Source organism: Aptenodytes forsteri, unplaced genomic scaffold (genome assembly GCF_000699145.1).
Source record: "Aptenodytes forsteri isolate BGI_AS27 unplaced genomic scaffold, ASM69914v1 Scaffold70, whole genome shotgun sequence".
NCBI lineage: Eukaryota > Metazoa > Chordata > Aves > Sphenisciformes > Spheniscidae > Aptenodytes > Aptenodytes forsteri.
In genome coordinates, this window is record NW_008795690.1 from 813,252 (window position 1) to 827,730 (window position 14,479).

General features: G+C 41.4%; 1 protein-coding gene across 1 annotated transcript in view; it reads left to right on the top strand.

Moving 5' to 3' along the window:
- Nucleotides 1-4,059: 4,059 nt before the first annotated feature.
- Nucleotides 4,060-14,479, top strand: part of KCTD15 (potassium channel tetramerization domain containing 15) — a 40,953-nt gene continuing 30,533 nt past the window's right edge. The window contains exon 1 of the mRNA XM_009282837.1: nt 4,060-4,233. Coding sequence (XP_009281112.1) covers nt 4,070-4,233 — 164 coding nt within the window. The 5' untranslated portion in view covers nt 4,060-4,069. The remainder of the gene's footprint in view (nt 4,234-14,479) is intronic.

The window sequence follows — 14,479 nt, forward strand, 5'->3', positions numbered from 1 at the left end:
CGCTCTTTTGGCAACGGCCGAGGCGGGGGTCCTGCAGCCGGCTGGACCCCGCTCGGCCGGGCTGCGGGCCCGACCTGCTCTTGCCCCGGCTCCCCGGGAGAGAGAGCTGCTTCATGGCAGGTCCTTAAACCTGCCGTTTTCATTTCACGTCTTAAATGTGCATGAAGGAATTAAACTGCACGAGTGAATAACAGCATTAGTTTCAATTAATTTTTATCCTGGCAACAATAAACTTTAGAAACAAAGCGCTTTTACATCCTTAATTAGTCTTGCTTCCCATCTGTAGTCTTTTAAGTGCCTGCTCCTTGATTTAACTTTGTCCCTCCTTCAGAGCCGCCTCCTTTTTCATTCTTTCCCCTTTTTTCTCGTTATCCCTTCCAGCCTGCTGCCTGTTTCTTTCCTGCAACCTTTCACCTCCCTTGTCCCTATCTGTCTGCTCTGCTCTGTGCAGTTTATTTCTACTGTATTTTCCCAACATCAACAGCAGTATTGGTTACCATGGCCCCGAGCTATGTGCAGAGGTGGGAAAGCTTCATCCGCCCAAAAGTTCTTAGACTTTTGAAGTCTTTCTTTTAGTAGGATCTGAAATGTATCATCTAGAGTGTGTATTAAATGAACAGTATTCCTGAAGGCTTTAGAGCAAGAAAGGCAACACCCTGGAAAATTCTGCAGTCTTTCAGCATTCTCTGCCCTAGGGTTATAGCCCTGGGCACGGAGCTGAATGGAGCTCTTACAACTGCCTTCTGTTTACCTTTTATGGTTAAAATAACAGCTTAGCAAAGAAGCAACTTCATGGAGAAACGATTCAGTGAAATCATCTCAAGCTGTAGCAGCATAGCTAGTTTAATCACCCCTAGAGAGCTGAACAACTGTGAGCACAATGGGACACAAAATCATTTTGTGTGTAAATGAGCATGGCATTGTGATTATTTCACTTTGCATGGGCAAATAGTTTTTACAAGCAGTACTTACACAGTTAGCTTAGAAAGACAGAAAAAGATAAGCTGGCTCTGAAAGATCTTGGTGTGTAATGTTTGAAAAACTAAATATTCAGATAATTTGGGAATCAGGCTCTATTGATTTTGCCTTCAGCAGGTTCCTGTGTTACTTATTAGAGCAGGGTTATTGCCTGTGCCACTAGTTGGGATGCTGTATCCTGTTGTAGGCAACTAAAGAGCAAGGATTATTTTACGTGGTTTAATAAATGAAGTTTGTTAGTGTTTCTGTGATATTCACCCTTAAGGTTTTAATTTTCACATCAGTATTAGAAAATATGTGCATAAAGACTTACACTGGATAAATACATTTAGGATTTTGCTTTGTGGATAAAATAAGTGCATTACTCTGTGATGATTTTTAGCTGCGTTTTACATTAAGAAGAGGAAGGAGTCATTAGAAATAGGGTTATGGTACCTTAAGAAATAGGGGGTATTTATTTTTTTGGAGCAATAGGAGTGTTTTCAGTGCCCTTTATGTAGTGCTTAACAATTACGCCCTTGATAATTTGCTCATACGAAAATGAGTGAATTCCACAACTTTAATAAAAACGTAGGATTCATTTTTTTAATTCGATTCCTCTCCAGCCAGGGGAAAAGCCTGTGTTTTAGTTCCCCTTCTCCTCCCCTCCCCCAAAAAGCCAGTGGCACCCTCAATAAGTATGAAAAGCCATGAAAGTTTGAGAACTATTTTAGCTTTCCAGTGATTTTCTATAATTAAGTGTTTTTTCAACACATGCTCTAGCTGAGAGATGCCAAAAGCAGAGGATTGTTCAAAAGGTCCCTCCAGTGAATAGTATAAATTAAATATCTACTGTGTGAGTATGGCCTCACTGAGAATCTCAGACTCTTTACAGATCAAGGAATTTACTGGTATACTAACATTAAACAAAATCCTAAGATAGCAGCAGTGTTTAAATATGCACAAATAGATTCAGATCACTTGATCTTTAGTCTATCTGTGCATATTTTAAAATTGAAGTCTATATTTCAAGAGAAATGGTTAAATGTAAGACGCGTTTACAGAGGATTGGAAGTCCTTTGATTTCATTTGGAAATTGTAACAAGGGGTGCAGATGAGCCCTAATTAGGCACTTGTTTTGTGAAACTGCGTGAGATTTATTTCTAAGGCAGCTCTGTACTGTGCAAGGTCTGTACCTTTATCACGAGTGATAATAGTTGGGGTCTGAACAAAGACAGGGTTGACATTCAGCCTGGATCTTCTGACCCTTTCATTTAAGTGAAGGAGTTTACAGTGCTCTTTGGTAAGGGAAAAAAAAAACTTTGTGTTGGCAGACAGATGAGCCACCCACAGATTAGTAAACATGTCGCTAAAATACTGTAGGTACTTAACATATTAAGTTGTTTTTAAAAATTAGTTATTTTATTTATGCTATATGACATATTTACTGAAGATTGCCCACAGCAGGCTCTTGTGGGAAACAAGAAAGCAACGTCTTCAGTCGTGAAAGGATTCAATCACTTTCCTTGAAGGTGGTGCTGTAGTAAAAATGTTAATGCCCAATTTTGCATCGGCTGACACAGAAGTCCTAGAACAGAGTTGGTATTTGCTTCGTGTTCAGTGCAGATGTCTGTCCAGCCTCCGAAGAGAAAAGGATGTGGATTCATAATGGGGTGATGTATTTCTGTGCTGTAGATGCAGGAAATTCTTAGGACCTAACCAAGATGAAATACAGTAAATGGAGATGTTGTGATGACTTTGTAAAGCTGTCCAGATGTATTAAGATTTTTCAATCCCTTTCTATATAGCTCAGAATTTTTTTTTACAAAGAATGTTGCTAATTGTATGTTCATCGAGTGGCGTAGCCAGGCATCTTGTGCAAAATGCTGCTAAGAGAAAGGCGAGACCAGCTTTAGATTTCTAAGAAACATTGTCAAAGTAATGTGGGAGAAATGGGAATTCACTTTGCAATGCTGCATGTAAAGTGCTTGTCAGATGTAAGGAAGAGCCTGGATGCTTGGTAGCATGCTTGCAGAACAAAATACCAAGAAAATTAGATTATATTCAGAAATGTCTTCAACTATAATGTTTTGCATATGTTGCTTTACCCAAAAAGGGGAGAATGGATGGACATTTTCTTAAACTTTTATAAAAGGGTTTTTTTCCATTTGACATGTATGCCATCTATACCGATTTAACTGAAATCAGCTTTGAGACACGTGTCATACAGAATAAGCTGTGCTTTTCTTACAGAAGAGAATTGAGAAATTTTCTTTTGCTATGGTTGTCCTGTTCGTTTTTAAGACATTTCAGTATTTTTTGCTTTGTACGTCAGCTGAAGATTTTTGAACTCAATTCAGAGATTTCACTAATTTTCAAATATTTTTAGGGCAGTAAACATTAGGTGGATTGTTGAATTTGTAATTTCACATGCCAGATTGTACAGTAATTTCTAAGGCATCTTGTCATGAAAGCATGGGTCAGTTTATGTATCTTCCTGTTTTCAGTGCTTCCAGTGAAAGCTTTTCATTGCTTTCAGTTTGAAAGCTTATTAGTTCTTTATGTCTAATATTAAGGCTTAACTGAAAATTATCCATTTCTTTCACAATTATTGAAAATAAACCAGAAAATTGATCTTAGTTTGATGTGAAATTTACTGCATGTATAAACTATATGCCTTAGGTACTGAGGAAGTCACTAATTTAGAGGTGTCTCGTTACTGAGACAAACTTGCAAAAACCCCTGAATCCCAATTCACAAATTGGTTATTCGTTTGTCAGGGGATATTTCACATCTAACACATAAGCCCACGACCTTTAATTAGAATTTTGCAGTTTGTTTTATGCCCCTTGAGGCTGACACCTTGAAATTTTTTTTTCTTGATTTCTTATTGCTAATAAGCATCTTTCTCTTTCCCTCTGGTACTTTGAAGAAAATGATGCAAATACACTTAATTACAGTGGTGGCAATAATTTGTTAGCTGAATATGTGATCAGGCAGATGCAAAAATGATCTGATTAGATCTGTGATCACACTGGAAAGAAAGGTAACACACTGCTACATTTAAGAGAAACTGTTCTTTTTTGCCTTCCCTTTGCAGGAGGGAAGAAGCATGTCCCGTCTGTCTCTAACACGGTCCCCGGTTTCTCCTCTGGCTGCTCAAGGAATTCCTCTCCCAGCTCAACTCACCAAGTCGAACGCTCCCGTGCACATCGATGTAGGAGGACACATGTACACCAGCAGCCTGGCTACCTTGACAAAGTACCCAGACTCCAGGTAAGACCTTGGTGTTTTCAGGCTCGCTGCCCATTTCTGTTCATTGCATGGAAAGAGGCATGTACCTGTGAGGAATATTTCAATGCGAAATACGATTTATTATATATTCACCAGTTATGAATAATTCAGTTTCCGATTTATACAGTAACTTCACTGGGGTTCTACAGAAAAAAAAGCCTGTAAAATTTATGTATTATTTAGAGAGTCTATTAATTTTCTCTCTCAACGTCTTCTGCACTCTGCCGAAGTTTGAAGCACCTGTTGGTGTGCTGCCCTGGATTATTTCCAACTGTACCAAGCAACTTCTTTCAGATTTAGGGAAAAAAAATCCTTTTTTTCTTCCTTAAGAAAACAGAACAGCTCTGTTACGCTGGGACTCATGGATGCTTCTGTTGGCCAGCCAAAATCCTAACCTCAGTGGTAGCTGCGTGCCTCAGTGTCAGCAGTCATTTCTTTTGGGCAGTGGCCGGCTGACCTGCTCTGTCTGCTTGCAGCTGCAGACTGGATTGAATCTTTGCATGCTTAAAGGTAGCTGGTTTGTGCTGGACAGGTTGGTGACATGTCTGGCAAGATTTATTTAGATCTGGCCAGTATTATCTCAGAGTAGACTCCAGATATGCCAGATTATGAATAGATGTGGCATGAGAGTATATTTGTGTATGTGACATAGAGCCTCTTTATGATTTGCCTGGCTCCCAGTCCAGCAGGGTACTGGGCACCGTGAAGGATGGGGAATCCTGGGCAGCATCAGGCCTACGATGGTAGTGTGGAAGGGACCGCTGTGTTAAGGGTTAAAGCACATTCGTTGGAGCAGTATGTTAAGACATACCTGATTTTGATTTACAGTTATGATCACTAAACCAATTCAGCTTTTTGTCATTCAGAGTGCTTATTTTTCAGAAGGGTGCCTCATATGTAACCAAGAGAAGGTGCGGATGTGCAGTGTCAGGGTGCCCAGCGGACTGGTTAAAGGAGGCACTATTGACTCAAAAGCAAACCAGAGCCCAGGTCAGCAGGTTTTGTTGCCAGAGGTTTTGCTACCTGCGTGACCAGTATTTCCATAAGGGATAGATTTATTTTTTTGGTATGACAACCATTGTAAAGCTCTAGTTTCATTTGAAGATTTTTCCTTTAAAAGAACTAGAGATTTTTGCACAGATTTGGCAGGTTCCCGAGCAATAAATGGCATTTATGGAGACACCTTGAAACGCCTCTGATGTCATAAAGCATGTGGCTGTGATTTCATTCCAAGGAAAGGGAGCTGCTAAAATTCTCTATGGAAAAGAAACAATTATTAAAATACCTATAGTTTATGGTCAGGCCAAAACAATATGATTTTTCTTTCTGGATAGCGTCTGTTTAATGATGTCTGAGTGGTACTACTTTAATCATAGAGAAGAAATCTGTTCAGTGGGGAGAGATTTATAACAGAGAAGCAGACAAATGCTTCGTAGTATGAAAAAAATACAGCGAAGATTCAGCAGTTGTAATAGAGTAGCACGTCTGTTTCCACATTTTAAAATATCACTGCTGACACTATTTTTAAAATATGTCCCATATCAGACTTACTTAATAAAAGCTTCAGTTATGGAAGCTTTGGGAGAATATACATAAATTCACAGATTTTATTTAAAGAGAATAGAGTACTGATCGAAAACCTTTTTTTTTCCTGTTTGATAAATAACAAAAGTGTATTTCTTCAGATTTTGTACTTTGTTTAAACTGGAAGTACAAAACTGTGGCTGACCAGAGCTCACGTGCTGCCTGATGTTTTGCTGTGTACTGTCTTTCGTTTGTATTGCTGTGTTATCTCATAAGGCTTGAATGCTTTTTCAGCTGCTCAGACTCCAGCTCTCACTGGAGTAAGAGCTTACAGGATGAGATCTGTAAATCACATATATTTTTATAGCAAAAGATAACCCTTCACCAGCATCCCAAGTGGGACATATTGCTACATATATTATGAAGCTGGATGAAGGGTACACCTTAATTTATTATTTTTTCATTATTTTTAAATATTTTTATTTGTTTTTCTGCAGTGCTGCATAGTAGACTTGGTTGGATACACCCCATTGAGTCTGGCCTGCTCTCATTCCTGGTTCAGGCAAAGTACTTGCAGTTATTTCAGTGGGTATGGTTGGAGCTCCTGATGGTGCTTCACTGCCCTGGTGTGTATCTTCCGTAAGGCACAGGCTGTCTTCACAGTGGTCTGGCTGGGAGAGGAATCCCAGGTCTCTCACAGGTGCAGGAGGAAGGAGATAGCTTTTCTGAGCAAGACATCTGGAAATAATGCCAGAGCACTGTTAGCTTATGCTCAGAGATAACATGCATGGCCACATACAGAGGCATGGCCATACTCATTCACATGCAGAGCTTTCTGGATTATTTCGGACAGCATATTAAACTCTTGGTTTGAGTGTGAGTTTAAAAGCTTCATATCTAAGAAATCAAACAAATTTGTAGACTGTATTTCAGCAAAAGATGTAAGCATATGCTGAAATGCTTTGCTAAATCTTAGCTCCAGTCACATAAAATAGTTTGCACTCACTAAAATTGAAAGCTGTGGGAATAAACTTCCTGTTTATTTGTGTTACGATCTCTTATGTCTTTCTCTGTGTTCCAAAATCCTAAGTAGGCTTTTAGCTTGTAGTATATACTGTACATGTATGTATAAGGACACATATAGATTGTGAGCACGTGTATAAATACAGTCAGGGTATGCATACAGAGAGACATCTCACGCTATTGGAAAACAGAAAAAAATAAATCATCAAATCGTGTTTATCCTTCCATAGTATTTTGAGGAGGCCCAATCCTGTTAGATCCTGAACAAACTCGGTTCATGTTAACTTCAATGGGAGGGAAGAGCTCCCAGCAGCTTGCCAGATCAGGCCCAGCAGGAGCAAGTATAGGTATGACCAGTTCCTGCCTATACCTGCTCTCCAGTCACCCCTCTGGTATGATATAAATTACACCTGACAGCAGGCAGCGTGATACATTTCTTACTGTAATTTGTTAGGATTGACTGTGCTCAGCCCACTCAGCTGGCTCTGCTTGGCTGTTCCCAAGTTATGTGGTTGGCTCTAACTCGGGGAGAGAAAGGACCCGATTCTGGAAGTTTTACTCATGTGAGTGAATGGCTGGTGATGCGAAGTCGAAGGCCAAATCTTGTATTTCAGTGATCCCAGAGTTGTTTCAGAGCAACTTTGAGTCTTTGATGTTGTTTGTATTAGTGCAGCTGCTGTGAGAAGAGCATTTGTCCATTGATTAAATTTGCATAAGTAAAGGGTGCCAGATTAGGCATTAAAGGGGGTAGATGCCTTCTTTCCAGTAAATTCTTATGGGCTTCATAAATTCTCTCATCTAAAAAGGAGAAAACTTGAGCAGCACACAACTGGTGTGACAAAGGAGAAGAGGGTTCAACAGCCACTGTCAAAGATGGTTTCTAAACCACTCACACTCCCCTTATGTACTACTCTTACACAGCTTTCCAGCTGGCTTTTTGAATGAAACACCATACAAGAAAGCAAGCTGGCCTTTCAGAGGGTGAAAGGCAAGGAAAATGAGAAACATAGAAGTTGTGATCAACAACAGCATAATGATGGTGGTCACAGAAATTATCTCAGAAATAATATTATTAATCCCTCTTCCTATAGCTACTTGAGGCTGCTTTCTGTGCATACCCAAAATTGCCATTAAAGTTAACAAGCTTTGGAGGTACAAGGAGGCTGATGTTGTCTTACCTGGATCTGAGGCTCAATTTCAATAGTTTATTTTCAGCAAGTTCTCCCACCAAAACTCCCAACTCTGGTAGTTGTGAGTTACAGGTAGAAAGAAAAAAACCCTGTTGAATTCAGTCTAGTGACTTTTACCATCAACATCTTATTTCTAAAGTAACTGGTTAAATAGGCAAATTATTCATCTTTGAGAGCATTTCCTCTAGAAGTTTCATTCATGTTTTCACCTAGAGGACCTCTAAAGCAGCCCCTTCACACATTGACACTTGAATATGGATTTATATGACAGATTGTAAAGGCTGCAAAAGCTCTAGCACATCTATAAAGTGGGTTGCAAATTGTATTTATCCAAGTGAGTGAGACAATTCTTACATTACCCACACCAAAAGTCCAAGCTCCTAACATGCAGTCAGGAATACCCAAAGACACTGCTAGATCCTCCAGTCTTACTCCCACTGAACTCAGTGGCAGACATCTCATTGACTTCAAGTGGAAGAGAAGTTCCAAATCCCTGTATACTACAGCAAGCCCCAGCTTCTCGATTTCATTGGAAATTTTGATATTGCTTTGAATTTCTGTTAGAAAGCAGAAGATTTTTTATAAGAAGCCCGTCCTTTTCGCAGCCCTGAATAGCGTTTTTAACTCTATTGAGAGAGACTTGCTGTGAGCTCTTTGAGAGTTGTTGTGCTATAAAAAGCAAATATATTTACCTTATATTCTTGGTTAATTAGTATTTGTTGTATAACCCTCTGTTAAAGATAGGTATGTTCTTTTGTTTGAAATGTATTTATAAAAGCTCATGCTTTCGGTGGCATTAGTCACGTGACAAAAGCGAGCAGGAATAATGTTAATTGAAGCAGCGATGTCTAGGTGGGAATGGTGTGGGTGCACAGACCCCAGGGATCCTCCCCCTGACAGTTTGTAGCGCACCATGTTTGGGACCTCTCTGCTCCCAGCCTTTCCTCTTCAGGAAAATGGAGGTTTTTTGCCCCCCGGCCCAAGGCATGCTGAGCCAGTGCTAACATAGTGCACGTGCTGATCTCAGCTCTTGGGGCACCTGGGCTTTACCACTCCTTTCTCCGGAGGCTCTGTCCTCCAAAGAAAACCAGCACAGGCTTTATTAACTGTTTCAGAAACAGTCAAAATGATGTGACCTTAGCTGTTACAAGACATAGTAAGAGTTTTCCAGGCATATCCCTGCCTCACTTTCCTCTGAACCCATGGACTTTTTTTGTGATTTACAAAGGAGTCCCCAAAAGCACGTGTCTTCTCTGAACGTTTCTTGTCAAAACAAACTGTCATTCTTGTATAGACCTGTCCTCACACAAGCTCTCCTATCAAGCATGACCTTCTGATTCTAGCTACTCTGCAGATATCTGTGGGTTTTAATTTTTTAATTTAACCTTTTCCTCCAGCACCTCCACCTCTGGTTGCTGGAGCTCAGCACTGACACCTGAGATCTTCCGCTTCTCCACCCTTTTCTGCAGTCACGCCAGGCTGGACTGAGTTCAGGGGAACGCTCTTCTCCAAATTTTAGGACCCCTCTATTGTCCCTGACAGAACATGATTGCTGACACCATATAGCCAGATACAGTGATTTCATAAGCTCAAACACACCTGCTACTGAGATCTACAAGACAGATTTTCCACATCATCCTTTACACTAAGGGCTCTGTACTGGGTCCTGCTCTGCATTTCTTGGGAGGGAGCAGGGAAATTCTTAGTTCGGATATGTTTAGGATATATAATTCTCCAGGCTTAGCATACCTGAGAACATCTAACATACCTTGCGCATGTAGGATCAATCCAGTGTCACTCTTATAATAACTTACGTGCTAATTTTCCATCAAATCTGTGTATTATTGATGTTATTGCATGAAAACAACATCCAATTAGCAAATTTTGTCGCTTACCCCCATGCTGGGAGTTAGGGTGTAAATCAGTCCTTAAACAAAGCCTGTACTCCGGACAGGTTAAGTGGAGTGAAGACGAGATTTGTTCATAACCAGAGGTTGGTGGTGGTGGCTGCGAAAGCACAGCACATTCGAGGGCAGGATCCCGGTCTGGAGCAGAAGCAGTGTCAGCTCTCCTGAGCCAGCACAGCCTCCTGCCAGCCCCGTGCCACAGCAGTCCTGCACCACTGTGGCATCAGTAGTGTCCATCCTGACTTCGGTGTCTCTCAAACCTCTCCACACCACTGCTGTTCCATGCTGCTCATCCACACCACATCTGTATGGTGCCTTCAATCCCTCTCTCATCCCTGCACACCTGCTAAATGACTCTTTTAAGCACAGTGAAGGATGTAGCCAAGCGTGCTGCCATGGCACATTTCACCCTTTGTAAGGTATGACTCTTCCCACTGAGGTCAGTTGTTGAGTGCCCTGTCTGTGCGGTGACACCAGGCTCTGACACTCTGGGGCTATGAACTGTTGCCCAAAAGGCAAAGAGTTTCTGGGTCGGAGCCAGCAGCCCACATTCAGGCAAAGCGCTACAAAATGCACCTGCGTGTGAGCTGCAGCGCAAAGCTCATTAATTTTAATAGGTATTATGAACTTAAACTGTACACAGACTTTAAAGCACAACACCTGAAGAGGCAGGAGCAAGTGTTTTTCCTGCACATTACAAATGCTCAGAGATGCAGGTTATGGACAGGGTGCATGAGCACTGCGCACACATAACGACACTGCACACCAGCATGGCAGCTCTGCAGAGAGGGGTGAGCCTGCCAGGGCTCTGCCATTGTTCAAGGCGATCAGGTGTATGCTGCAGATGAGAACAAGTAAAAGAGCAGAAAACCAGAGGTTTTGGTTATATTCAGTGCTTTTTCTGAATTAACATAAGAATTTTCATGGAGATAAAAATCATTTTTGGTTTCATTTCGTGCACCTGCAATTTAGAGATAAATCTTGTGAGTTTTTCTTATTTGGTTGTTGACTGGGCAAATCTCTCCTTGGTTTCCAGGGGAATTTTGACCAGCAGAACACATAAGGAAAAAAATCCTTAAAAAAAGGGCCTTTCCCCTTCCCATCCTCATTCTCCCCCCAGCCTGCATACGAGCCTGTGGGTGTTGCACTTACTGGAGTTGGAGCTGGAGCAAGTGAAAGAACTCTTATTCCCAGGTTACTGAATCAGATAGTGTAAAATGAACCAGTCTTTCCCTATCTGCAAAGCCAAGTATTGCTGTTTTGTACGGGTGCTGCGTGGCTGAGGTCACACAAGGCCATGTAGCACTTCGGTAAGCTGTGGGAAAGGTGTGAAGCAGTAGTTCCTATGGGCAGATTCGCGTTGCTGCTAGGACACATCCAGCACAGCTCCCGGGCAACATGTAGGGTAGAGCGCAGTGGGTGCAGGTGAGGAACCGTTTTGTCTTGCAGACAGACTGGCTGGAGCACCTACAGCAGGAGTTGCACCAGTCCCGGGTCTTTGACCACCAGTGCATGACCTGTGCCAGAGGAGGGGCACATGGCTTGGCCTCTATGGAAAATAAAAATAATCTGTAACAGGGATTTAATTACAGCTGGGAATGATGATGTTAGATAACCTGTCTCTAGCTTTCACTAATGGGAAAAAATCCTGGATTCAGGGTCTGGCAGAGCCCATTGATGTACACCACGATAGCAGGTTTCCCCGCGTTACCCAGGGCTGCTGCTGCACAGCTGGAACAGTAGCTTTGGTGGTAAAGCAGAATAACTGCCCTAACCCCTCACTCCAGTGACTTGGGGAGGCAGGAGGGAAGGAATTTATATGGAAACAGATTCTTCAGACCTGTCTGTGTCCACCTCTCCAGGATCTCATACTAACTGGCATGTAGGGAGGCACAACAGAGCTGAGCTGTTTGCTGTGATAAAGGTGTTTACTCTTTACTGGACTTGATAACCGCTGCATTGCCCAGCACAGCCGCTGCCTGGGGACTGCCCACAGGCTCTGGAGAGGAAAGCAGTTCACCCTTTGGGAGTACAAATCTTACTGTAATTGGGTGCTGCTATTGGGCCCTGTTGATGAATGAATTATTTGTGTGTTTACTTAGAATATTTGATGAAATGTACAAGAAAATATTGCCTAGCTAGTCTCTGATGAACGCTTTTTTGGAAATTACTGTTTCTCTGTATACATTTACAGCCTGGGTTGTATGGAGTTCTAGGCATAAATGGGTATTACGGCATCTAGGAAGGGGCAGACCAAGCTAGTCATGGAGAAGAGAAGATAGCAAATCATACTTGTCTGACTTAAAGAAATAAAATTATGGCTGTGTTGCTATGCCTGGCATAGGCTGCTCAGAAAACCTGAATTTGAGAAAATTGCACATTCCTATCCAGACACTATCTTATTTGGCTCAGCTAGTCAAAAGGAAGAACAGGCTTCTCTGTGCAGCTCGTGCAGCCTGGCAGTGGTCAGGAGGGATATCACTTATGGCCTCTGAGGAGTCCAGAAGATGAATGTTGAACAGCATCTCCAGTACCTTCAGTGCAAAACTCAGCTGACCTTGTTTCTTTTTCTGCTCTTCCTTTCTTCTGCAATGATAACATGACTGTAGCCAGGTTACACTTGGCACATTAGTAATTCCCACTGTTGCTGCTTACAATGGGTTGAAAACTAGTCTGGTTTATTAAAACTCACAAAGATAATCCAGCAGACAAGGAAACCAAAAATTCAACTTTTTTTTTTTTTTTAGCACTCTATAGCAGTTTCTGAGGTTAGCTGGTCAAGTACTTTGTCATTTCTTTCATTGCTTCTTTTGCTTGCCACTCACCTGACAGGGCACTTTGGTGCCAGCAGCACAATTTAAGTATTTTTTCAGCAGTCATTTTCAGGGCAGTAACATAAAAAGCATTAGCAGCATATTTTGAGAAACCACTCCCATAGGCTGCTGTGGAAGCAACCTGTCTCCTCCTTTTATGCACTGCTAGTGTTTTCCTGCTGATGAGCATGATATAAAGTACTGCACCTGCACAGTTGTAGCCACTTTATACTTAAAGCAAAGGGGAATCTCCTTTATTGATTACTTCTTCGTGTGCTAATTAGTCACAGCTAACCACCGCACCACTGGAGTAGATGAGGTGTTACCTCTTCATATTTGGTCTTTGAATACACGTCACTGGTGTTTGTCTTTTGATTTATAAACTTCTGATTTATAAAGACCCTGCAATGGCATAGTAGACCTGGTCTGCTTAGGGGGATATTTCATGAACTACTTAGGAAGTTTATAAAACAGACTCCCTAGATTATGAAGCAAAGGGGTATCTGTTTTGTAAGGAACATGTTATGAAATTAATTTGTCTCTAGGCCTAACTTAATTATTTTAATGATCCCACTGGTGGTTGTTGTAGGTGTCGTTCTGTGTATATATTGTGACCTACATGCTTGTGATCATTTATGAAATCTAAGATTTAAAAATACATTGGACTTTATTAATTCCTTGCCTACTTTCACTGAAATAAATGGAAGTGGTTTGGATATTGGTACATTGAGCCAAGTTTCTCTTTCAGTGAAGTCAATGAGAGTTTTTCCATAAGCTTAAATGGAAACAAATAAGCACTATTCTTTTAGAAAACTGCCCTAATAATAAACCTGGCCAAAATAATCCCTAGTGTAACTCTGTTGACCTCTGTGATGTGTGGAGAGGAGTTACAAGAACCTGAACATTGTAGTTAAGATGCTTCTGCTGGGTATCCACAGTACTCAGTCTCAAAAACATCTGAAGGTGTAAAACCAACAGGCAAATGAAGACAAGGCATCATGCACTTACCAGGTGCGTGCATGTACCTTTCCTGGTCAGATGGCCTTCCCAAAGAGACTCCACTGGTTTTGAAGGAGTTACTCCAAATTTGTACCTGTATAACTGAAATCAGAATGAATCTATTCATGGGTTAATAAAATCTTTAAGAACAAAGTGCATATTTAAATAGAAATAATACGCAGGCATGCAAACACAGGATTCATCTGTGAAAGCATAAGGGAGGCTAGATCTCTTGAGCACAGAGTAACAAGATGGTGTGGAGGATGCCAGGCTGCAGCTGACACAGGTCGTGCCCCATGCTGCTGCTAGCCACATTGACTTCGCCAAGTTTCTCTGTTACATGAAATGTAATGAATTGATGAGTATACCTAGTCCTTGCAACACATCAGCTTGTATCCTTGTGCTGTGCTGACATTAAATGCCCAATCTGGTGACTGAACCAGATAAGTATTGTCAATCACTCTCATCCCTGATATAACTCCATTGATACAGAGTTACACCAGGTTGGTGGCTCTCCTAACCCAATTTGATAGCTGGGAGAAGCTGCAGAGCTGGAATTAAACTCTAGAGTTATAAACTCATGTCTCCATCATCTGTCCACCAAACTGCCTACTCCTTCACTTCATCTGCTGTGATTAGCATGTACTTCAATCTTTTGATGCTTAAAAAAGAAATGACACCTGTAAACATTGTAGAGGGGTTTGTGTTTTGTTTTTGCCTGATCTGCTCTCACTTGAAACTCTGCCAGGCAGGATGGCTATTAGCTTCACAT